At 39.4% G+C, this 26,779-nt stretch overlaps 1 protein-coding gene across 1 annotated transcript in view; it reads right to left on the bottom strand.

The window, feature by feature from the left end:
* LOC119734749 (myosin-10-like) overlaps positions 1-26,779 on the bottom strand; it is a 47,422-nt gene that overhangs the window by 3,623 nt on the left and 17,020 nt on the right. Inside the window, 39 exon segments of the mRNA XM_038208294.1 lie at positions 462-634; positions 929-1,037; positions 1,252-1,376; positions 1,694-1,777; positions 2,618-2,830; positions 3,008-3,136; positions 3,533-3,694; positions 4,012-4,224; positions 4,694-4,819; positions 5,016-5,183; positions 5,295-5,462; positions 5,680-5,832; positions 6,105-6,209; positions 6,834-7,040; positions 7,567-7,779; positions 7,917-8,061; positions 8,485-8,633; positions 8,748-8,903; positions 9,040-9,154; positions 9,395-9,543; positions 9,727-9,930; positions 10,121-10,229; positions 10,999-11,159; positions 11,425-11,616; positions 11,968-12,158; positions 13,037-13,151; positions 13,528-13,692; positions 14,336-14,419; positions 15,021-15,107; positions 15,325-15,356; positions 15,359-15,476; positions 15,621-15,739; positions 16,220-16,315; positions 16,573-16,713; positions 18,692-18,790; positions 19,301-19,364; positions 19,823-19,915; positions 23,984-24,019; positions 25,950-26,058. Of these exon segments, the coding sequence (XP_038064222.1) occupies positions 462-634; positions 929-1,037; positions 1,252-1,376; positions 1,694-1,777; positions 2,618-2,830; positions 3,008-3,136; positions 3,533-3,694; positions 4,012-4,224; positions 4,694-4,819; positions 5,016-5,183; positions 5,295-5,462; positions 5,680-5,832; positions 6,105-6,209; positions 6,834-7,040; positions 7,567-7,779; positions 7,917-8,061; positions 8,485-8,633; positions 8,748-8,903; positions 9,040-9,154; positions 9,395-9,543; positions 9,727-9,930; positions 10,121-10,229; positions 10,999-11,159; positions 11,425-11,616; positions 11,968-12,158; positions 13,037-13,151; positions 13,528-13,692; positions 14,336-14,419; positions 15,021-15,107; positions 15,325-15,356; positions 15,359-15,476; positions 15,621-15,739; positions 16,220-16,315; positions 16,573-16,713; positions 18,692-18,790; positions 19,301-19,364; positions 19,823-19,915; positions 23,984-24,019; positions 25,950-26,058 (5,277 nt within the window).

The following is a 26,779-nucleotide window of genomic DNA, read 5'->3' on the forward strand; positions in this document are numbered from 1 at the left end:
TCTGTGAGAAAAGTTTACTCATTGACTTACTGCAATGTTCCAACACAAAAACAAGTCAGCAACGAAAAGACAATTTACAACTTTCGTCAATATAGATTGCAGTTGATTGTAACTATTGATTAACATAAACCTAGCCAGGTTAACTCATCTGTACAAGTAACTAGGATGTCCTGGGTTCATGTCCCTCCCAGGCAAGCCTATGATTGTTTGGAATCACAGGATCTCAGTAAACAATGACAACAAAATGCTAATCACTGTTCAAGAGAAGGCAAATCCCTCTTTCAAGATAACCAAACGAAAAAAATGTAAATAAAGGCAATGTCTCAAATAAGCATTTGTTTCTTCAGCTAGGAATATTTATTTTAGTTGTTTTAACTTGTCATGGTTACAAATCAGATTCAGATCTAGCTTAATAAAAACAAATGTATGTGTGCTGCCCTCTAGTGACCACTTCTTCTCACCTCATTCTGCTCTTGAGTGAGTTGACCTCTCTCGTCAGAGCCTCATTGGCTTCATTCATCTCATCCAACTCACGCTGCACCTTGCGTTTCTGACCGTTGATTCGTGTACACTCATCCTCAGCTTCGTCAAGTTGACGCTTCAGGTTCTTATTTTTAAGATTGGCCTTGTCAACCTTTAAACACCAAACAATATGAGTGATGACAACATGAAACTCACAAATCAAAAGTGTTCATTTTGCTCATAAATTGAGACCCAACAGAGTATCAATCCTAACGGTTCAAGATGCAACAAAAATCCAACCCCTGCTATGATTTGCTTTAGTCAGGACTATAGAGATCTGGAGTCAATACTCTACTGGGGCCTGCTACCTTCATGTTTCTAAAAGTTACTTGTTCCATCAACTTTGGAAGGGAAGCACATCAGCTGAGTAGGTTACGGATAGTTGGAGGGAAGGGGTGATCCTCACCTGTTCTTTGTACTGATCAGCATGTCGCCTTTCATCTTCAACTTGCATGGCCAATTCCTTATTTTTCTTGTCAGCACGTCTCGCCATTTTGGCTTGGGTGTTACGGTCCCTACAATGTAATGAGGAAATATTAAAGGTTAAACATTGACATAGAGCACACAGACACACCTATATAAGAGTCACCCTTTGTCCATCAGGCACTCAGTAAGGACCACACATCACTTAACATCTCTGCTGTAGGATTTCATTTACTAGACTGTTCCAAGTGGTCAAACAACTCTTAATCTACGATTTGCTGCTTTTTGAGTTTTCAGTAGACTTGCCTTGTCTCTGCGTCCAATTGTTCTTCCATCTGTGCAATCTTACTCTCCATCTGAGCTATGACTGCTTTACTCTTCTTGCCCACAGACGCCTCCAGCTCCTGCAGTTTGGCTTTCAGCTCCTTGTTCTAATGATGTCAAAGATCGAATAGATACAATCAAACAGGTCCAAAGACAAGAACAAATATTTTATGTCACAGAGGGTATATGTTACCTACAATCTCGGCCAAAATGGTTGGGACACTTCCTGAGCCTGCCACGGTCACCCACTTCCCCGCTCAATGTTGTTCTCTTCAGCTGATGGAGCACACACCACACAATGAGAGACAACATTGAACGGGGGCCCAGCGAGATTTGGTCAGGATTGTTATCTGAAGACCAGCATGTTGTTGGCCTGGATGACCTCTGACATGGGCAACAAAGGAGAGATCGGTATGACACTTACTTGTCGCTCCAACAGCATCTTTGCATTTTCAAGTCGTTGGTTGGATGAGTGCTCAGAGGCCAGCTCGTTGGTGATGGTCTCTAACTGTAGTCATCATCAGAAACAGAAAGACATATGACATATTGCTAAGAATGCTCACTCATATCTCATCAACCTGAAAACAGCATTATGTAATAATAATAGTAACTACAGTTTGTAGAAACAAACACAAGGCGTTGGGCTATGTTCGGTTTGAAAATGAAGACCATGAATTATTCTATCAATTCCACAAAAAGCCAAATCGTATCTCTCATAGTTGATGTTTATGTTGATTTTCAACGATTAAATACATATATAGAGATCTTTGGCTGTTTGTATTCTAATATTTGATGACATCATCCTGACGTCATTAAAAAAAAACAAGAAGACTCAAGAGCTTTGTTTACTGTGCTATTTGAAGCAAAATCTGGATTATATCTCTTGCGGTTGATTTTTCAGTAATTTTTTAAGGTTTAAAGATCTTTTTATTGTCACTTCTGGTCTGGTGACATCATCAATTTGTTCTCGCATACAGGTCTAGTCTGCATAAAGGGAATCATATATATTAATTTTGAAGTGATTACCACAAACGTTGCCTCGGATATCTACTTAAAAATACATTTTTACAGTTTTTCAACCTGCCGCTAGAGGGCGCTTACATTTTATGACGTCACCAGTAATTTTTCTTGTTAAGTTCATCCTAGCCAGAGACTAACATCGTTAACAATAAGTGCACATCTTTTTCCACTTTTACATTATAAGGCACTTCCGGCTTAGACCGGAAAGGATCTGGTGATATTACATATACAAAATAAAATGAAGATTATTCTTTCGATTATTCATCCATTGGTATCTCTCTCTTCATATTAACACCTCACCCTTTGTATCACCAAACTCATCACCCACCTGTTGGGAATTCTTGCGCTCTTTCTCCATTAATGTCTCAACATTTGTCTGTTCTTCTTCTAGCTCATCCTCCAGCTGTGCGATGCGTTGTTCCTGTCGACGTTTATCTTCTAGTAGACTGTTGCCCTTGGTCATGTTGCTATTGATCTCTTCTTGCAGTTCATCCCTATCAGATTCTGCCTTCCGTCGTTGTCGCTCCGATGTAGCTAGATCCTGGCAAAGAACATGGTTTGATTTCAAGATTCAAACATTTCAACTAATATAACATCCCGCTCAATAATAGATTAGTTGAATGCTACTGGATATAGAATGATAAAGTATGTATCAGTGAAAGGGTGCATGGAGTGGTTAAATCATTCTGAGAGAATTGGGATTTTTGGAGAGAATTACCTCCTGCAGCTGCATGGAGTCTGTCTCCATTGTCTTCAGTTTGCGTTCAGCTTCACGAGCTGATGCAGCGAGGTCTTCTCTGGCTTGACGGGCATCATCAAGGTCTTGCTGGAACTCTTTCAGCTGAGCCTGCACAGGTTGGAAGACAAGTAAACAAAAATAGGAATTTTGGAAACTTAAACTTGGATTAGTGAAATCACTGCGAGTGTTTACTATCTTTTCTGGTACCATCATTGTGATGAGGCATGATGGAAAAAGACATATGTAGGAGTCATCTTATGAGTAAAATCTGCATGGCAAAAGCCACAGGTATATAGTGCAGAGGAGTAATATTAATGCCAGACAATGAGGACTGTTCGGCATTAAAAACTGTTCTGGATATTATAAATAAATTGTCAATGATTCAAACATGATCTGAAGATTGGGGACAGGATTTGTTCTTGGAAGTCTGTCAAACATTTACAGATTTGGTCAAAGTGAGGGGGCAGTAGTATAGGGCAATGGGATCTAGTCTTGAGACTTTACCTGTAGTTTACGGACTTGTCGGATGCTGTCTTCCTTTATCTTACTAGCCGCTTCTACCTGACCCTCCAAATCCTTCATATCCATCTCCAGCTTTTTCTTGGCATTGACTGCTCCCCCACGTTGCTTCCGTTCTTCTTCTAGTTCGCCTTCCATCTCACGAAGCTATCACCAAAGAATAAAACAAAATTCCACATCGCTTGAAAGTAATAATGAATGCAGACTTCAAGTACTTACTACTTCCCGAAGCATGGATGTTATTTTCCTAGCTAAGCTGTGAACAAAAACTGGTGCTTGTTCAATTCCAAAGAGCTAACATGTCACTGACAGGTCATATCTGGACAGTTATTGATTATCATGGTAGCATTCAGCAGTTCTCTGACAAACAAACTTTGCTCTCGAACCATTCTCTACTCTGAACTCTTCTGCTTTCCTTATGAAAACCTCCTTAACTCCACCCTAGTCTGCTTGACTCCACCCACCTGTCGGATAAGACCACGCCTCTTTTCTTCCTGAGCCTCCTCCTTGGCTTGTGCCTCCCTCTCAAAGTTGGTCTTCAGGGCCTGCATGTTCACCTCCAGACGCAGTTTAGCATCTTCAGTGGCTTGTAGTTCGTCCTCTAGTTCTTCCATCTGGGTCCTCATTTCCTCGATCTGAGTCTCCAGATTTTTCTTGGATTTTTCCAAACCATGAACCTGATGATCATTGGAGGTGAGGCAAGACAAAGGCGTTAAGAATAACACAAGTCAATTTAGTCATAAGATGGAATTTTGCGCCGGGGTGATGTAAATCAAACTAGGTTTTGCCCTTCACCCTTCACAAATCAATTTAGTCATCGCACATGGTCAAATAGAGCTAAAATGATATTTTCCTTTGTGTTTTGAAGCTTGATGGTTTAACAAAAGGCAGATTTCCCGAGTTATGTTTCTGGTATGAAACCAATTCCAATGTTGACGGTAGTCCAGTCAAGTCAATCTATATAATACTTGCTTGACAAACTCACAGACTTGAATCACTGTAATGGAGCTTCAAAGCAAATTGAATAACCTCAACAAGCTTCGTTGTATTGCTACCTTCTTAATTACCACAAGCAGTTTTCCTACCCTTTACAATTCTTGTGATATATGAGCTTATCTTAAGGTGTCATTTCAGACGAGAACTTACATTCTTGCCAACATCATCCTTGGATGACATAACCTCATCAAGTTCAGCTGCCTGGGATTTCCGGATGCGTTCGCTGTCCGACAGCTGGTCCTGTAACTCCTCCAACTCACGATTGAGTGAAATCAGCTACAAATAGACACAAGAAAAGAGTCTAGTCACAGGGCATGGGTTCTGAACATTATCCTCCATAAGAAGGCAACAATTCAAAGCATCACTAATAATTCTCAGAAGCACAACACAATTGTATAGTAGAAGATTTGTACAGTACCAGACAACAGTGCCATAGTTGGACTATTTCCCTCATCAGCAATCAATAGCTCACCTTAGTCTCCTTCTCTCGGAGTTCCTTGTCAGTCTGGTCTTTCTCTTGCAACAGACGCTCTTTCTCAGCACGCTCATCGGCTAAATGACTGTCAAACTTCTTCTGTTTCTTCTCGAGGTTGTTGACCAAAGCTCGTTCCTTCTCCATGTCAACAACAATGTCATCAAGCTGTAAACAAAATATAAACCAAAAGAAATTACACAGAGGCCTGATCAATTAAAATATTTATCTGCTCCTCATATATGACAGAGAGAACAAATACAGCTGTTGTTTACTTGCCTCAGCTTGCAGGCGTTTCTTGGTCTTCTCCAATTTGTCACTGTTAGCAAGTACTTCTTCTAGTCTGGTCTGCGTTGCCTCAAGTTCACGCTGGGATTTCTTGAGAGACTCTTCAGCATAATCCAAAGACGACTGGTCCTCCTCGTGTCTCTTCTTGGAATCTTGGAGCTGTGACAAACACATAGCAATAGTTAATAGATTCCTTCCCAACTGGAAAACTGTTTCATTTTGAAACATTACGGATCAGTCAGCTATACCCTCTCCTTGGTCATCATCATTGTCCACTTCAACTTGTTTTGTCCAGTTATTCCTCCATGAAACAAGTAATAATTGCCAGGCAACATGTTGTATATTTGCCCTATCCAGCTGTCAATCTATCCCCCACCTGTATAGTCAGACTGCTGACTTGACGCTGCAGGTTATTCTTTGCTTGCTCCTCCTCATCAAGCTGCTCTTGTAGCTGTTCCTTTTCATCCTCACTGGCTCTCAACTTGGAGCTCAGATCCAGCTTTTGACGTGTCTCCTCATTCAGATTTTCCTGAAGTTGGAAAAGGATTTTTAAAAGGATCATGTTGAGTGGTATTTAACATTGAATTTTGGACTTTAAGTGATAGATATCCTTCTTTTGATAGCAATGTTCTCTCTTGTAAAAACTTCCGTTGGTTACAACGTCTGCAGCAATTTATAAACAAATCTGGTCGGAGCCGAATTAAGGGAAATGGTGACTCTGTCCGTGAATGTAGATGTGTTCAGCTCAGTTATACAGTTTATTGACAATCTGTTTTCTGAGATGACATGATACCAGCTTACCTGGACTTCAGCTAGTTGAGCTACGAGGGAGTTAGCAGATTTACCGGACTGTGCGGCCTTAGTGTCAGATTCTTCCAGCTGGATAGTCAGGGACTCCAGCTCACTCTAAGAACAAGGAAGGAAAAGATGGAAGTGGTGATTAAAAAACCCCTAAAGATAACTTAGAAGGCTTGTCCAACATCCACACTACACTTTGTACAACGTTAACTGACTGGTAAATGACAAGGGAAGCGTTACTTAACAAGTTCACAAACTCGGCTGATTCATGATCTCTCCATAATGTTCTAGAATGTGGAAATCAGTCTGAATTGAGAGCCCTTATCACTGGTTGTAATGAATATAATCACATTTTCAAGCTCACATAGTCGTACTTTACATAACTCTTAAGCATTGTTTCCCATTTTTCCTGTAATATAACACTCTCCCATAGACAAAGCACACAAACGCACTATCAAGGACTGTTTTCAACAAAAGATGAACTCTGAAGGACAACAAAGAATCTGTTGTTCTCCCTTTGTCTGTCTGTCCTCAGGGTGCACGTACACTGCTGCAGAACAGTGAAATGTTTGCACATTCGGAAGGTACGTACCCCTTTCAGTTCAACATAATTTACATGTTAGATTCCAGATACTGTACATGCTAACAGCCTAAATATCCTTGATATTCGATCTCAGATTGTCAAATATTTCCCAGGGATGTCAGGACTGACAGCTTCAAGCTTCATCGTACCTGCTGCTTTGTCGCACGATCAGACAGCTCATTACGACTCCTCTCTGTCTCAGTAAGACGGACGGACATCTCAGATAACTGAGCTTCCAGATTCTTCCGCTTGCGCTCAGACTCTTGCTTGGACTGAGTCAATGTCTTGATATCGTTATTCAGCTCAGCATGGCTGGCCTCCAAACTAGACTTGTTCTTCTCCAGGGAAGATTTGCTCTGTTAAAATACATCAAAAAAGAAATCAAACAGTTTTAACAAATTAACTAATCACTTAATCCTTTAACTGTAGGTTTTTTAGGGGGGCTGGTCATATTTTTTTGCCGGCTTATTACAGCTTACTCTTTTGAGATAACCCAATAAAATATACAGTTTGGGAAAGCTCTTTTCTGCTCTATCATTTGGTGCTAAAATTAGCTAAATAGGAGGAGGTTGATAAAAGGTCATGAAACATGAAATCCAGGATTTTTTAATAACATTTTCTAGGTTTCAGTAGCCAGCAGCAGACAACAAGGGTTAATAAGCGCTTAACAATTTCAATGAGCAAGAGTTATCCCTTTTGATTTGTCATTTCCAAAAAGAACAACTGATTGAAGAATCTCTCCAATAATGAACTAAAATTACAATCCCCAAAATGTTACTGTTTTGAAAAGCTCAACAATAGACAGACTTTGGATTTTTCTTCAAGTCTCATCAATTTTCCTTTGGAAACCTCAGCTGACATGAACTGTCTCAAGATACCTACCCTCTTGAAAGTCTCCAGTTGCTCATTCAAACCCTCTACAATGACATTGTTCTTGTGTCGGAGTTCAGTGATAGTTGCTTCATGTGACTTAGTCTCATCCTCAAGAGATTTACGTAGATCTGTCAGTTCTGACTCGCGTTTATTTCTAAGCTCCTGCTGAGCTGCAGTTGAGTCAATGGAATCTTCCAGCTCGGACTTGAGTGCTTCCAATTCCTGATCACATAAAAAAAGGGTTAAAAGTGTAAAGGATGTAGGTCAGAGTCTTGGGATTAGGGGAGGTGGGATGAGAGTACGGAGGGGATGGGGGTTAAGTCTTATATTCATCAAATCTCATCTGATTATGTCTTCACCTCATTCATGTCTTTCTTCTGTTTCTCGGCCTTGTTTCTCGCTGCTCTCTCAGCATCCAGATCTTCTGTCAGCTCTGATACCTGATTCTGCAACTCTCGCAGGTTCTTGAGAGCTGTGTTCTTGGCTGCCATCTCTTCATCAGCCCTGTCAAAATATTAAGATGATGACATTGTCTTTAATGGAAATCAATGCAAGAAACGTGTTGACATGGAAAGCTCCTACGAAGCTGAACACTAGCTAGTAATCTTGTTGCCAAGAACAAGCCAAGGTCGCTTGGCTTGGAAGGACATGAATCCAGGATCAAGTGGCATGAAACCTGTGTCGCAAGAGATGGTTATATGGAAACAAAAATTGCAGTTTGCACCCTAAAGCTATAAAGCCCATCAGACGACTTCCGGGATTCTAACGTTTGGGTTTGGTTTCTTTTACCGGTATCCTGTTACCCGAGGTTTACTTCAATAGGGTAGCTGGTTCAAGTACTACTCGTAAATGCAACCCCTACCACTGCACCAACCTGCCTCCACTAATCAAGAATGAATCAAGAAACAAACAGGTGAAATGATTTACTTTTGCAGAGCTGCCTGCAGGTCTTCTTCTTTCTTGGCCAGTTGAGCTCTCAATTCATCCACCTGGGCACGGAGTTCATTCAACTGTTCTCGTAGGTCATTCAGATCAGTCTCATTCTTACGCTTGACCTTCTCCAGGTCATTGCGTCCCTGTCAATAGAAAACCATAGCAACCATTGTCAACTAGTGTGTAACCAATACAAATGACTTGAACAATGGTTAATATTGTTCCTAATGGTTCATAATCATTTGCATTAATCTCACCTTCTCCTCTCGACGCAATTTGTCCTCCAGTTCACCGATGGTAGATTCATGACGAGACTTCAGCTTCATCAAACCTTTATTCTTCTCCTCCTCTTCAAGCAAGGTGGCCTCCGCATCAGACAAACGTTCATCAATTGATTTCTTCTCCTTGATTAACTAATTTTGAAAAGAAGGTAAACACACCCCATTGTTAGGTAGGGTCCTCTACTGCGCAAATGAGATCCTGAAAAGAAGTCTTCAAAAGCTCCAATCAAGTTAGAAACAATATCTGGTGTTGCCAGGATGTACTTACCTTGGCATGATTATCGTCCAGTATAGCCAAGTCTTCCTCATATTTCTTGACCTTTGCATCCAGGCTGACCTTATCCAATTGAAGCTTCTGTCGCTGAGCTTCTTCCTCTTCCAACCTTGGAGAAAATGCATCAACAATTTGTTTCAGTTTAAGTGATCCTAATTACACAACACAGTTAATGGTTTGAATTTATGTACAGTTTCCTTAGTAAATTGATCACTGGTTCCACCCTGCTTTTACCCATTCATAGCCCAGGGTGAAGTGACGTTGACAACGTCATTCTGACATAGTAGTCAAAGCTAGGAGAAACCACCAAAAAGCAAGATTGAGCAAGAACTAAAGAAGATATTCTTACTGTTCCTCAAGGTCTTGGATGTGACCTCCAAGTCGTTTCTTCTCATTGGCTAAGTTCTGCGAACGTTCTTCTTCCTCTTCAATACGGCTTTCCATGTCATGAAGGATCTCCTCTAGTTCTTGTTTCTTGGCAGCAAGTTTGGCTCGCATCTGGACAAAGCAAGAGAAATCCATCAATCCAATAACTGAAATTTCTCTGCAATTTGGATTAAATAGGTGCAATATTGTACAATGAAATGTTCTTTTATACAATTGTTTGCGTAAATCAATCAGTAATGTACATTTAATTCAGTCAAGGTTTAGACTGTATTGAAGTCGAGTGTTCTAACCTACCTCTTCAGCTTCAGCGCTAATCTCCGCCTCGGCCTGTAGTTGGTCAGCTAAGATACTCTTCTCTTCCACAATCTGTTGGAATTTCCTCTCCAGGTCTGAGTAATCGCCCTCAAACTTGCCCAGCTTGTCCTTGACCTTACGTAGTTCAGTATCCTTGGCTTCCATTTCATCTTCTTGACGAGTCACGTTAAGCAATGGCTTGACCTGTGAGTTAAGGTCAGGAGAAATATGAACCACTGATACGTGGGTTTGGGACAGCAATGACAGAACTGCTATAGATTGGAGTCACTTCACTTCATCGTGGGAATTGAAATACAAAGACAGATGCAACAATCTCAAGACACGGTGCGATGGTGGGATTGACTGCTTGAGGGACCAATAACCTAGTATGTACCTTGGTGAAGAGACGCCACCATGGCCAGTTACGTAGCTTGAGATACGACAGACAGTTGCGTTGGATAATACGAATAGCACTCAGCTGCTGCACACGTTTCTGGTAAAATCTGCAAATCAAAGATAAGCAAGACAACTTAGAAGCAGCAAGAAGTCTGCTTCTATTCACAGAGGTTCTCCAAGTTCTGAGAATCACATCACAATCACAAGTTCAATTTTTGGTAATCTTATGTTTGCTCACCCTAAGACTCAGTGCACTGTCTAACAACAGACAGAGAGTTTAGGGATTCCCAACCACGAATTTTAAGTGAACTGTTATTTTCTTAAAGGTGTGCATCAGGACCAGGTTCCCGAGTACCTGACTGCTGATGTCAGAAACCGCTTCAACATTATGGGATCGGGTACCCTAACTAACTTTACAAAGTACTTAGTTACTTCTCAGACAATGAAAATAAAAAAGGTTTTGAATGCCATTTGTGGGGAATTTTCAAAATAAAAACCAGGCTTAACATGGAAAACCAAAACAGATTTCACATTGTTATGCAATTTAACACACAACAGATGACAATTGTGAAAGCTGAAGTTGACACCGTATAAAAGCTCCTACTTCAGACAACTGCCGTGATTTGAATCTTGGGTTGTGTTTCTTTTATGGGTACCAGTGTTACGTCAATGGAGTACCCGGTCCCCGTACTACCCGTAAATGCACACCACTATATTTTCTACATTTCAAAAGATTTGCCTTAACGTCTTCATAATACTACTTCATAAATACTACAAACTTCTTCCCTACCGGGATGTAGTGGAGACTTTTGATAACTAGAAGATAACTGTGATAAACAAAATGTGCCAAAGGACCAAAGATTTTTGAATTCCTACCTGCGAGACAACATGCCTCGGCAGTGAGCTTGGAATTGGATGATGATGTCAGTCAGTTTCAGATCACGTTCCTCCTCCAAATGAGCCAACACACCAGCACGGAAGAAAATCTTGCTCTGTCCAATACGGTACAAGTTGGGCTCCAGATCCAGGGCTTCGATCTGAATGAGAAAAGCAGCCAGACAACATCTCAGTGAGTACTAAACACATAAATACTGATTTTTTACGTTTACAATGGTACAGTTGTCTGACTTATAGCCATGTTATGAATATTCATCTTCAGTGTGGCTTGTGATTGGATCACTTATCATCTTTAGCCATGTTATGAATACTCATCTTCAGTGTGGCTTGTGATTGGATAACTTATCATCTTTAGCCATGTTATGAATATTCATCTTCAGTGTGGCTTGTGATTGCCTAGCTTACCATCTTCCTGACTGCAATCTTGCCATCCATGAAGCCTTTAGGAATAACATTGGGAGTCAGTAGCTCATATCGCTGCTTGAACTCCATGAAGATGATACGGTTAGGGAAACCCTGACGACAGATGCGGATTCCTTCCAAGACACCGTTGCAACGAAGCTGTTCCAAGACAAGCTGAGAATCAATCTTACCAGCCTGGGAGGTACAAGATGAAAAAGATAAGGGATTAAATAGACAAAAGGCATCACTAATGTCACTAACATTAAACTACACTACACAGTCATGATGGGTATGGAGTCACTAGCAGCATTGTTACCCCTGCTCAGCATGCCTATAGAGCATTAACTAGGACGATCAAAGGAACTCCTTAACAACAGTGTAACAGTCTGATATAGGTAAGTTCAAATGACATTCACCATTCTTGAGACTGGCTGAGTCTCCTCGGAGATTACAACTGAATTGCTGGCATCTGAAACTGAAGGCAGATTGCAACAACAAACTCTACTCTAACCCCCAAAACTCTCAAGCAACTGTACTCGACTTTACCTTCTTCTCATGGTTGGGAATGATGCAACGCACAAAGTTGGGGTTAGTGTTGCGTAGTGTGACCATCAATCGTGACAGCTGATCCTTGTAAAGTTGACCCACGGTACGGAACATACCCTTGCGAGTACGTGAGGAGCCAAAGACAGATGGAGAATCTCCACCAGCAAGTGCACTCATGCTGACAATGGTAGCTGTATTAGAAAAGACAAGTATCATCAATTACGCAGATATAGCCATGATAACTTCATTGAAGCTACAGGGAAAGCTAACATTCAAAGGCTTTCAAGCAGACCCAGAAGGATCAAAGATTCAGCAACAACAAAAATAACAGGACAAAAGCAGGACTTGTGAGGACAAAATCAAGACAAAAGTAGGACTTTTGCAGGCTTTCAGGAGTAGTTTTTGTTGACGCTCACCCATGTCCACAGCATCATAAGCCTCATTTGGCATGTTCTGTACTGACAACACTTGTGTTCCATCCTCAATTAAGCTCTTGGAAGTACAGTTGCAGTACTCCTGCGCCCAAGCCCTTCATCGTGTGATTTGCATATGACAGTGTGTAACACTTATGAAAAAAATATTCAATGAAATTTAAATTTTATGTGTGGGACAAAAAAGTAGGAAAAAGTAGGAATTTGAAGAAAAAAAAGTAGGAGCAAGGTTAAAAACGAGGAAAAAGTAGGAATACTTAAAAGCCTTCATTCAAGTAAAATAATACCATTTAACAATCCCCATCCAGTCAAACTCCAACATCAGGGTTTGTTGGAATCTGTTGGAGTGAGTACTGCACTAGTAAACTGATTATACTTTACATGTGGTCAGGCATGCCGCAATAATCAGAGTCCAACAGTTTGGGTGTTGAGTTTACCATATGGTGTTGGAATTCGCAGGAGTGAGGAAGGTTCCTAGAACATGTAAATCACTGTAGGGGGTTAAGGGTTAAGGAAGGTTTGTATTTAGTTCTAGGCTCGCATTCAAAAGAAAGATCCTCACTTTCGGAATTGTTTTGATTGAAATAAGCTACGCCTTGTTAGGAGACTGATGTGAGATTTGTTGATTGATTTCTTACCATCCTTCCAGATATTACAGATGAAGGGGTCGTTGGAGTTCTGGAGTAGTGAAACAACGTTATCATTGAGAGGATCCATGTTCTTCATCAGCCATGCAGCAGCGGAATAGTTCACCTGATACAAGCCACAAGATGATCCAAAAATACATGATCACCGCACAGAATCTGGGTTCATAGACTTCAATGGGAACATCAGGTGTTTTCAAACATCATTGAAGAATTACAATTCTTACATACTGCCCTTTAATCCTTTCAATACAACTTGGCTTTATGACATGAATACTTCTCTACTCGTTAATTATATATTTTTATTTTTAAGTCTATGCAATATCAGTGTGTCAATACAAAACTTTTTTTTAAATAAACTTTAAAATTGAAACAAGGGACAATATTACCCACCAAAATTTCAATGTATCGGGGGGAAAAAGGTCAATGTTGTCCTTAAGAGCCTAAGGTATCCCAATAGCCAATGAATGGAGTTTGTGATTTACCTTTCCAGCGTAGTGGTGGACGGCAAAGTCACTGTCTGAACGGAAGTCAGGTTTCTGGAACTTAGGCTGATTGATGTGAGTCTTGCAAAGTTTCTCAGTAAAACTCTTGTCGGTAGCTTTAGGGAACCAACACTCTTCATCAAGGAGAGCCAGAATGCCCATGGGCTGGGGAGAAGAAACATAGGATCTGGTGTAAGATGCTGGCTTGTACAAGCACACTCGGATAAATAATACACACTGAACCAAGGCCCAGGCCCAATTTCATAACGCTGCTTAACAGTTAACAGAAATATTGTGCTTACTGTAGCAGAAAATCATGCTGCTGCTTGAGCACTTTTCATGGTGTGGATGTAACAACGGTTGCACATGCATGAAGACTTCTATTCTTACGTCATTGATTTAAGCAACCTTTTTTTCTCTGGGGTTAAGCATGTTTTTTTTCTGGGCTTACTGCTTACTGATCTCTATGAAATGGACAGAGGATTTTTTAGCACATAATCAGCTGTTAAGGAACACTATGAATTTGGGTCCAGACTCTGGCCCAAATGGCAACAAATGGAGTGCTTGGAAGATTCTTTTCAGAACCAACACACAATCACAAAAAAGATTTGAGAACACGGTGCACCCACAGAGCTTACATCTTTAGACCAGATTTTAACAAGATTTATTGAAAATGGCAAGGTAACGTTTTCTCAAGTTTTTGATCCTGTAAAAGGTTGACATCATACAATAGACAAATCAAGTACACAATGTATATGGGGCCTTCAATAGTTGACAAGAAGGAAAGAGAAAAGCCAGGATGACTTACCTTCTCAATGAGATCAATGCACGGTTGAAGATCCAGACCAAAATCAATGAACTTCCATTCAATGCCTTCACGCTGATACTCTTCCTACAAATACAATAAACACAAAGCTTAAGTTCACTTCTAAAAGTTAGGGGGGAAATGTGATAGTTTGGCTAATGACCTGTCTTCACATCAATTGATTCTGTTGGCTTGGGAAATTTGATATACATTGTAGACAGATCTTTTGACCAGATTAAAGGCATCAACTTCAGTTTTGCCACTTGACATAATGGAAGCATTGTGCGGTACAGTACTATTTGCTCAGTAAATCTACTTCGCTAAGCATTCTTGTTACCTGTTCCATGATGAACATAGTGTGGTTCTATTTGCTCAGTAAATCTATTCTGCTAAGCATTCTTGTTACCTGTTCCATGATGAACATAGTGTGGTTCTATTTGCTCAGTAAATCTATTCTGCTAAGCATTCTTGTTACCTGTTCCATGATGAACATAGTGTGGTTCTATTTGCTCAGTAAATCTATTCTGCTAAGCATTCTTGTTACCTGTTCCATGATGAACATAGTGTGGTTCTATTTGCTCAGTAAATCTATTCTGTTAAGCATTCTTGTTACCTGTTCCATGATGAACATAGTGTGGTTCTATTTGCTCAGTAAATCTATCGGTACTTCGCTAAGCATTCTTGTTACCTGTTCCATGATGAACATAGTGTGGTTGAACAGTTGCTGCAGCTTCTCGTTGGTGTAGTTGATGCACAGCTGCTCAAAAGAATTCATCTGTGAAGAGAGGAAAACACAAACAAACAAATGTCATTCACTCAAGTCAATAACCTAATAAAGCGAAAAGTGAAAAATGAGGTAAGGCTTTGGTTTCCAGAGCCGATCAGATGAAGTGTGATACATCACACTGGACAGGAGGCAGTGCATTACTCGACTAAGTGATGTTATTTAATAGACACTGTGAATTAATTTAATAATCCAAATGTTCACTGACCCTGAAGATCTCAAATCCAGCAATATCCAGATTCCAATGAAGGAAGCGCCAGTGCGTGTGGTGCGATCCAGCGACTTGTTGATGCGACTCACAATCCACTTGAACAGACGTTCATAGATAGCCTTGGCAAGGGCTTGCGACGAAAACTCAACCTACAATCAGGCAAACAAAATAGTCACACTTACAAAATAAAACCGTACTTTCAGAGAAGCACCCTAACTGTAAGGCTGATTGGCAATGCCATGGAATAAAATTGGACCAGCATTTCAGCAAGTTGTGACATTTTCCCAACTTACCTGTGCGACTGTCTGAGCTTTATGGACAAAGTCACGACCCACTTTCAGTTTGGGCTTCAGCAAAGCTTTAGTCATATCTGTCACATTCAGGCCGAGAAGGGCACACAGCTTCTGAGCAACTGCAATCAAAACAAGAGAAAACCATACATCAGAAACTTGTAAGCCAATAAGTAGAGCCCCTGCACCTGTAAACACCCGATGATACTTGAAGCAGAGTTGAACATGCTGACTTACTGAAATGATGTGTGGTCCTTTGCCAGCGCAGTGTCACCATGGTAACAAGACAGACACTGCCGAAATTAGGACATTTTTCTTGCTGTCACTAAAAAATCCCAAAGGTCTGACGAATCACAAACTGGGATGGTGGAAACAGCTTCATGCATTATAAATGTAATATGTTGTACAGTCCAGAAACCATTATAATCTAAATCTAGCCAATCAAACGATAGATTTTAGAGGAGATTGTTTGCGATGGATTTATCATTCATTTTTAATATCTTTAGCAGTTGTTATTACTTCTTACACACGTAGGCAATAAAGTCCGCTTGGAAATCCCTCAAAACTGTCTCGCAACATACTTTATTTCATTTTGGACTCACTTGTAGTTTCTGGAAGGATGGCTTGGTCGTTGTTCCTCTCCGACTTGAACGTCAAGTTTCCAAACAACAACACTGCAGACACAACTTTGAACACGGCTATAGGTGCAAAATAATCATTAAAAAAACAAAGAAATAAGAAACTGGGGATGAAAACATAACTTTTTTAAACCTCCTACTGTCTGACCAGTCACAGACAGTGAAAAATTCCATTCACTTCCCCGACCATGCCTTTTACACAGGCTGTCACCAACAGTCGGATCATATTTCAAGAAAGCACTTTGACGAGCCACATTCAGCCAACAGACAAAATTGTGCGCATTACTTGAGATCTTTGATAAACTGAGAAGACTTACACATGCTATCTTCAGTCATACTCATGATGTCAAACGCTTCTTGAGTCGCATCAAACTCATCCAAGTCACTAACTCCTGCCACTGGGACATGGCCATTGCTCAGGAATTTGTAATTGTTGATGTCATCCAACAGCAGTTCCTCTGTACAAAAAAAATAACACGATAAGAACTCTAGAGGGGCTGTTTGAGCTTAAGAGCAGAGCGAGGGTACAGTGATGGTGCCATGTGGACCAGTTATAGCACATGTAGCTGACCAATTAAATATGCACCCAATCAAAGACGTGTTTGCAACTGGGCAATTCCGTAAATTCAGACGTACACGTCAGATGCTTTAATGATCTGCTGTTGGGAAAGTGAATGTGATACATCACTAATACTATGATATGTGATGAGAAGAAAACAATTACAGATCAAACTACTGTACCACCACCTTAATGACCTTGTACGTGTACATCATGTGGCTGGATGTATGTTGGATTTCACGGAATTGCCCAAATAAAGACTTGTAAAAATTAGGCCACTTGATCTGTGTTGGCTGCATTTTCAAGAATCTAATAAGTCACACTTATTCATTAACACTGCCCCCCCCCCCCCACCCCCAAAACCCAAAAATGACTGACTTAACTCTAAGGTGCTACAGAATTGTCACAAATTAATCACATGTGGCATAGTTGTGCAAGCCAAAATAAACTGAGGACTGGAGTGACATGTTGAACTCTTTCATTCATTGATCAGTCAGCAGGTGTCAAAACCAACACGTTCCTGTCATGATTAATTCAAGGCATCCAAACAATCTAAAATGAGGCTACTGAATGTGTAGCAAGCCATATTATTAGCAACAGTCAGTAACCTTCTCTAGAGGCAAACAAACCCCCATCTATCACATTCCTATTGGAAGACAGGAACCCCCCCCCATGAACAAACAAACAGGGGCAGGGATCAGCAATGAATCAACATACCAACCAGGACAAGACTTCACTCAACTAACCTATGATCTTTACTGTCCAGGGTCTTAATACTAAACTCAAATATACATCAATGACACTGGCTTGCATTGGAGTGACCAGTCAATAGGTGCAGTTTATTATTAAATGTCATGATTTTATGGAATAGGGCATTTTGATTTTCTTCTTTTGCTTTCAACCATTGCTGCAGTTATAAATCTCTATCTGTAATACAGATAAGAGGCATTGTGAATGATGTAAACTGGTGCATCAATGGTATACAACTCTTTGAAATGTCACTAAGACATAGTTCATGTTCATCAATTTATCATGCAACCTAACCCACACATCAGACCTTTGCACCGTGATAGAGTACAGTTAATCATTTGGGGGCATGTTTACATTTCCTGTTTTGGAGTTGAGAGGCAAGGGTTAGTCACACCATGCCAACTTAGGGAGCCGCAAATATCAAAGTGATCATTCTCAAAAGGCCTTTTCACACAGTGTAAAATCTCAGAGTTGGAACCGGATCGAACCCCAAAATTTTTTCAACCATTTTCCCACTTCTAAAATTTCAACCCAGTTCCGACCTGGGTAGCATGCTCTAGCTGGATCAAAATCAACCCTGGCAGGAACCAAGGAAGAAAATCTCAATTCAACTTTTCGGCGTGAACCGTGTCAAAAATGATTGTGTGAACCGCCCCGAGTTGAGTTCACTTGCTGCCGATCAGTGTTGAGTTGAGGTGCTACCAAAATCTGACACACCGTACGTATTATTTCCAGCGACCATGACCATTATTGCCATCACAAATATCAGTCGATCACGAGACAATCGCTCCCTAAATCGCTCCCCGACTATGGAGCATCCTTTGTCGTGTCTGGGCTTGTATTACGCAAGCCTTTTTTTCTCCACAAAATGTACAAAACATGTACATTTCTAACGCTAAATAAAATGAATTGTGACACAAAATAAAATGGGCGAAGCCATTTTTAAAATAAGTCGCTTAGCCGGTGTCATATGAAAATCGAACACCTATAAATGTCGGACTCCTTTACGCTATTCTTGGTTAAACACTCTCACATGACCGATCTTTCTCGAAAGGCCCAAAAAACAAAAAAAAAGTTTGCGTTTCAGCTTGACGGCATCAAATCCCCCAATCTGATAGACAACTCACTCTTCTGTGCATCAGTTGCTCCAGCAAAGAGCTGATAGAAGATATGGAAAGCACGCTCAGTCGCAGCTTGACGAGTCACACGAGCCTTCTCAAGAAGGTCTGGAAATAAGGCATGTTCAGGAAAAATGTCTGATGGAGGTGGGCAGGGGGAGAACAGTTATTGTGGTACATGTATGCTCTATTTTTGTCAATAGATAATTTTAGCAGTAACTGCAATTGTGCATCTTTTGAGTCCAATAATGTTAGATACACATATCTTGTGTTAGGCCATAAAATAATGCACAACATGAACTGGGTTTTGGTGCATTATGAGTAGGTACAGCAGTATTGTTCTGCTCATGTATTAAGTAACTCGGGTCTAAGCTACTTAAGTTGATGATAAAGCAATAATATCTTACACAGGACTAAAAAAAAATCTCACCAACTGAATGACAGTAAAACATTAAAGGAAAGTAAGTTGGTTAACCAGTCAATGCCGAAGGACATGTAAGCACGATCTGGCAATGCATATTCGCAGGGCGAGTGATGGGTCAAATAGTCAAGTTTTCCCCCAAAATACTTTTTTTTTCGGCCAAAAATAATCCCAGCGGCAATTTGTTCAAAGGATACAAGTCTCAATGCTGGCTCCGGAGATGTAGCCTGAAGTATCAAAGTTGATACGGATAAACTTCCCCTGCAATCAAAAAACAGCGATAGAAATGAAATGTTACAATTGGGAAATCATGTCCAAGCCACAATTGATTTGTTATACGATTGGAAGCATAAAGTGGTGCGCTATGGTCCTAAGGTTACAGTGTTCAAATCATGTGCTTTGGTTTGTGGGTTCGAACCCTGACAGGGAACATGGAGGTGTTTTTGGGCAAGACACTTTGCTTCAATTGCCTCTCTCCACCCAGGAGTATAAATGGGTACCTGTGAAGGTAAAGACTAGAGTGCACTGATCTCAAGCTGCTGCAAAACTGGTCTCATGGCCTGATGAACAGGGGGAATAATTGTGAAGCACTTTGAAATATTTGGAGTAGAGCGCTGTACATGTATGTGCATCACATTATTATTATTATAATACACAAACATGGCTTTAGAAGTGAAGAGTTTTATAAGACAAGTTCTTTTCGAATTGTCAGAACTTACAAATCTGGAGGAGTTGTCGTTCTTGACTGTCTTGGCATTGCCAAAGGATTCCAGGATAGGATTGGCTTGAAGAAGCTGAGCCTCCAACTCTCCCTGACAGAGACAGGGGAAAAAACCAAAGCAATCAATCAGTAAAGCTGCTTTTTGTTGAAACAAAATGTAACACACAAAACATCCAAAGTTCAAACAGAGAAAAAACAGTTTAGTTTGTCTTCAATGCTTGTCATGCAAGTCAGTTTTGTGTAACTGGATACATATTGCAACTTCACAAAAACATTTGTAATGAAGTGAAAGCATTTAAAATGTATTCCTGTATAAACCTGTAGGAAGGATGCATAAATGACTTCAGCTTTTTCACATTCCAGATTGCAAAAAAAAAAAACTCATGCTAAAGCATTTTGAACATGTTGAAGTTTTCTTTCTTTTTTCTGTCATCATGCATTTTTGGACATTAAAAAATGTCAATTGTGGAGCAAAAAAAAATTCACCCCACATTTTCCCCCGAAATTGAGTCAAGTTGATACTGAACGTAACAGGAAAATCCAATATAATTAAAACTTCTTTTTCATTGTTTTTTTTCCAGCTTAGCAAACAAGCAATTAGCTGGTATGAACTGTGATAACTAATTTGGTAAGCAACATGAACTGCCAATAACACAATCAATTATTCAGTGACTGCAAGCTATAAATGCTGTGCCATTTAACCCCAGGTTGGGGATGAGTGGTGTTTATGTCTTTATGATGACAAACACAAACAACTTAATGCACTGAACATTTACTGTAATGTTAAAGAATAAAGGCAGGAGCAAAGAATTCAGATTTCTGACTGAAAATGGAATTTTGTAAAAACCTTTCTGGGGGCTTAAGAATGAAGATCCGTATAATTTTTTTCAGAAAACATGACAAATTCACACAAATGTCAAACATACACTAACAAAGCAATGAAAAGCAGAAATACAAACACTATTTGAACACAATGTGAAGCACAAGATGGCTTGCAAAAAATGGAGAAAAATACACGTAATCTCAAAAAGATGACACAGGAAACAACAGCGGTTACAAATGTGAAGCTAGAGTACACACACAAATACAGCCTAAGCCATGATTTCAACATTTTACGCTCTTGAACAAAAAGCAACTTCAGAAGATGCTCAATAAGACATAAACACAAACATGACTGAAAAGCCTCATGTCAACTGCAGACATGAAAGATGAATGTCTTTAAGGAAAGTAACAGTGAAGCATGATCCTCATGCAGAAGGAAAAACGAGACAGTTGTTGGAAATCACTATCCTCATTTTCCATTTTCAGCCATTCTAAAAAGCAAGTTTGAATTTCTTTGCATTTTTATGTTTTTGAAAATGTCAAAAGTCTTCAAAGTTGGGGACACTGATCAGTATTTTGAATTTCATCCATGTATCAAAACAAAACAAGTAACCTCTTCGTTCTAAATGATGGGTGATGAAAGAACACTTCATTTCATCATAACATCCCGTGTGGGTACGATGTGCACAAACAATTGCAGAAATTGGTTCGGGGCATTTCCAACTGCCAACTGCTAATCTATTTATCTGATCCCACAGTAATCTGTTTATGACATATGCTTCGTAAAAGTGTCTCTAATAAAAGATTGTAAAAATACCCAAACAGGACCAAGACTTCCCGTGGGCAATAATGATCCGCTCAAGAGATTCTTATCTTATCATAAATTGAATTTAGTCTCTTGGCTGATTTTGTTCTCTCGCTTTTCTTGGTATGATGCAAATGAAAGGATATGCCTTATGTGTCTGAGGCAGAGGACCAAATTACAGCATAAACAAGACAGATGATTTACAAACATTTACTTAAATTTCTTGAATTTGAACTTACTGAACAAAGTGCCCCACAATGCTTTAATATGCTTTACACTTTATGCTTTAAACTGAAGATAAAACGAATAACCAATAAACAATAAGTAGCTGCAGCTACTAAGATCTAAACAAACAATTAAAACTGAACAACAAAATTGTTTCCAAACATGGGAATATTGACCAATTCCTCATTCCGAAATCCGAATTAAACAAGCATGCAAATAAGTTTGAATTTAAACTGGATTGCAACTGCTCTCTGTTGAGTTTGTGGTTTTAATAACTAATTTAAAAAAAACGCTGGTGAAAGATTCCCAGTTTGTGAACAAAACCAAGAAAATAATTTGGAGAAATATATCTTTGGATAACTTTCAAAACAAAAACTCTTTATACAAAATGAAGCATTTATCAATTGAAGAAAAAAAAGCGATTCCGCCGGAAATGAAAACCACAGATAATCACAGAAGGAAAGATGGAAAATTACAGCAAAAATGCTGAAATACAAATGCAAAGAAGGATGAGCGATTTGAAATGACACCAATATTCACAGGAAACGGATGTTTTCTGAAATGACTTACTGTAAATGTCTGGTAAAAAAAACATGAAGGAAAACAAAGTGGAATATATAAATTATGTTGAATATTTTTATATGAGAATACAATTCATCAAATTGTAAGTGCAAATCAGGGGAAAAGTCACTCAGCCCAGCACCCCCCCCCCCCCCTGTTTCCCCCTCATTTCAAGTGGGTGGATCAACACAAACTACAAAACAGTTTTTGGCTGAGCATGATTTTTTTTTAACCAGCTGAACACCTGCATGTAGTTGGGCCGAAGCTGAGGCAATGTACATGTACATACAGTATACATGTAATATCATATGGATATATGGAGCTGAAAATGTTACAGGCATACAATATTTGCATCCAATCCGAGTCCTACAGCTGAGTGCGTTTGGGATGACAGCCAGGATTCAGTAAATAACGATTCATAATTACAACACTGCTTTGCCTTTTGGACAGAAGCCATGTAATAAACATGGCAACAACCTGCAGTCAAACTATTCAACTTTTCTTCATGGCACCAGGAATGGTTGGGAATGATGCCATCTCCCATTCACACCCAGCTGTAAGCCACTAGAGACAATTCAATATTAGTGTGCACTGAAGAAGCAAACCAAGATAACACAAGTGTCTCTGATGCATACTTACGACAATGTGTTTGGAGAGACTGTCAAAACTCTGTTGACACAGTCAAAGGAAAGGAGGAAGGATCCAAGGGGCGGGGATATCAGGAATGGGAGGAGGGGGTTAACGTAATATTACAGGGTAAATGAGATGGAAAGAGACATGAAAAGGGTTAGAAACAACAGAAACCACTACATGACATGACTGTCTGTTAGCCATGATTGGGTAACAGACGATCACTTTAATCTACATACATGTACAACATAAAACAATGAATCCATTCTAAAGCTATTGCTTGAAACCATGGCAACCCTCATGAAAATTGAACAATGGTGATTCTGATAATTCAGATCAATATTGCCATTCTTTTCAATTTTCATCCAAGGTGGATGGATGAACACATTCTGATCTACAGCTAGTCAATAAATGACATCTGAGTGCACATGGCTCAAACAATGGCAGGGAAAAACAAAAATAAACAAAAGAAATGTGTTTCAGACGTGTGATTCAACCAAATGGCACATCTACATTTGAACATGCAAAAGAAATAAATATCAACTAAAGAATCTGTATTATGTAAAATGTGGGAGTGTAAACGGGTATGATTGTGAGGTGTACAGATACATGTATGTCTGTTTATTACGTGTTGTATGAAAGGAGACTGTGCTTAGAGTGTGTTCACGTAAACTAGACAGAAGTCGTCTCCATTCACACTGAGTTTAAACTGTTCTGTGTGAACATTAATTCAATAATAATCTTGGTCAGCTTGTAGGAAGTTGAAGTAAATACCGGTTTTGAATAAATTTTTAACAGCTAACAGGCAAAATGAGATTAAAATCTCGCTCTTCAGCAGCAAACTTCCCAATTTTGATTTTTTGTTTGTCCACTACATATTTTGAGGGTTTTAAGGAATGCTTGAGAGTAAATATAGAATGTTGGATATTCAACTAGATACTGTGTATACTGAATACTCAATTTCATATTCAAAAAATTCTCTGGAGACAGTTTCATGCCATGAAGACTACTTCCTACAAGCTAACCACATGTTCAATAAAGAAGTCAATGTCCAGTGAGCTAAGATGATTCTGGAGATGTTGAATAAACATTTACTAAATGTTTGCATGGACTGACCTTTTGTAAATCAGATTGCTGGTTCCTGTTACCTTGCTGGAGTTCAAATGAATATTCATATTGACTGTTTTGCATGTTTTTAATTATTCAGCAAGATGTGACTGAATTTGGAAACATATAACTGTTCAATGTAAATTTGAAATTGAAAAAAAAATTACAGTTAATAGACAACAGAATCATTTGCTGATAATTGAAGGATGTTTGTCCATTTTGAAAATAGAAATACCTTTAAAAAGAAAAGGCACTTTGATTATTGTGATCCAATGCATTTAGGATGTAATTAAGCACTCAATATCTTTAATGTTTTAGAACTTCAATCTTTTATCAGCGCATCAATATTTTGGAGCACAGACGGAAGACTATTAGTCAGGTAAATGGCATACTGGTCTACAACATTGCTGCAGGCAGAAACTATGCATAGTATAGGTGCACTGGGTACAAGACCAGGATCGCAAGGAAAATTGAAGTCAAAGTTGAAGGATCTTAGATAAGGAAGGAAGACAAAACAAACTTTGTTGTGTTTTGTTATTTGTGTGTTGCACTGTCCTTCATTGCCAGTGTGGCAGTACTTGGTGGGAGAAACTTTTGTGACAAAAAAAAAACACGACTGTACAATTCAAACAACAAAACAATAAAGGATACAAATTTTACAGTTAGTATTTGAAAATTAACAACATGGAGTTATTCTTGAGACAATATTTCTGGACTACTCAAACCACACTGGCTACTTCCACACGTGATGTTCAGACAACGTGTCCATGTACTCACCCTATTTAAATCTTTCTTTACAGGGGAAGGCTTTTTTTCCAAGAAATTTGTTAAAAGAATGGGAGGAATCTGGGTTGTCATGTAAGTTTAATTTAGGTTACCATTTGGAAACTGAAAAAGTAATATTAGCACAGAATTTAGAGATTAATATTTGTTTTGCTAACATGTTTCAGCACCCAACAGGCAGTTAAAAAAGTACATGTACCGATATATCAAGAAAAAATGACGCTCTCCGTATCATCTAAAAAATGTAGGTCAATTTGTGTGAGGATTTGTGGGTACTGGACGCCCTTGAAATGTGTTGTTCAGGAAAGGCAAAGTTGATTGAAGCCTTCTCTTCCTTTTTCTTTTCCCAAGGGAAATCAAAAAGTGGTAAATGCCCACTGACAGTCAAATTAAGATCAAGCGAAAAACACATCATTGTATAGAAAGCTTTTGATGAGTGAATTACATGTACACTGTTTCAGAGTTTTGTCAAAGGTGAGAGTCATGAGTGTGGCAAATCAGATCAGCAAAAATACAAATGTCCCCAAGGGATGATTCTCATAGGTTCCTCTAGCTATAATCACAAACCTGGATCTACCGGTACTTGGTTTATCATACCGGTACATGTACTACAATAAAGCAGTTTCTGTGTTGGTTGACAAACTAAGAATTGACGGAAGCTGCTGTAGTGTCCCTTCAGCTTTGATTTGATTAAAGTTGAAAAAAGCAGCTGATTAAATTTCAAACATCTCATCAAACTGGTTGACAAGATTTGAGAGGCAAGATATTGTTAATCTGCTGCACTTTAAGAAGCTTAGTCTCTAAATTGCTTTAAGTTTTTTAACAGAAAAGCCTACTTCATGCTACTGAACTAAGATTTCAGCTCAACCATGTTTTGTTGTGATGGCTTCTTTACACTGCTATTTACAGACAATTCAAAAGGTTTAAAGTTAGGTTTGGTCTAATGATAACAAAGTGCCTTTTCTATAACTGGAGAAGAATCTTGGAACAAATTGCATGAGTTGCCAAGCAGACACATAGGCCTATTGCCTGGAAAATAACACAGCAAATGTATCTGATATGCCTTAAAGAACAAACCCAGTAAGTTGATACCCAGTTATGTCTAGTGTGAAGCACATTAGAGTAGTCCATAATAATTATCAAGTGTGATTTTGTATCAGGACCATGCACTGTGTGAGTGTGTACAATGTACCTGTAACTGAGAGGCAGTAGTCCCTTTGCCTCCCTTACTAGCAGCAATGTAGGCCAGGTACTGAATGACTTTCTTGGTGTTCTCTGTCTTGCCTGCACCAGACTCCCCACTGCAAGAAAATAAAAGATGGAGCATTGGGAGGGGGGGGGGAGAAAACATGAACAATTAGGCCTATATTAACAAACAGATCAATGGCAGAACTGACATGATCCTCTTGCATAAACATTCCAATGCTTTTCAGAAAATTTGGTTTCTAACTTTGTGTTGGAAACATCTGCGCACTATTTTTTTTTTTAAAGGGAGGGGGGGGGGGGGCGGTTGAAGCAGGTCCGGGCAAATTTTCCTTAAATTATTTCTTAAAAATATATTCTATTCAAGAAGAGTAAACATTTCAAAACGTCTTAAAGCAATCACGAATCATGCCCCAGTCTTGTCAAAAAGTAGCATGTACATGTACATGTAATACTCTTAACTAGTCCAGAAAACTTATAAAGTCTAATTTTCCAAAATTGCACCACATGGTTTCATCATCAGGAATATCACAGCAGCAAGTAGCAGTAATTGAGATATATACATGTAGCTCCACATTTCTTTTCGTAATCAGCATCTTCAACGTTGCACTCTTTCATTTTGGGCAGTAAGGAGCAAGGTCATTGCTGGTCATTGCTAAGGTGTGTTTTCCTATACTCAATATTACTCATGGTGAGCAGTTTAGACTAGGGCTATGCTACATCTCCAGCAGTAGTGCTCTGCTCCACACCGGACGGTCAAATTTCCAGGTCAATTCCAATCCAACACTTCATTAAAACTAAAAACATTCTGATCAATGA

This window comes from Patiria miniata, unplaced genomic scaffold (genome assembly GCF_015706575.1).
Source record: "Patiria miniata isolate m_02_andy unplaced genomic scaffold, ASM1570657v1 HiC_scaffold_28, whole genome shotgun sequence".
In the NCBI taxonomy this organism is placed as follows: Eukaryota; Metazoa; Echinodermata; class Asteroidea; order Valvatida; family Asterinidae; genus Patiria; species Patiria miniata.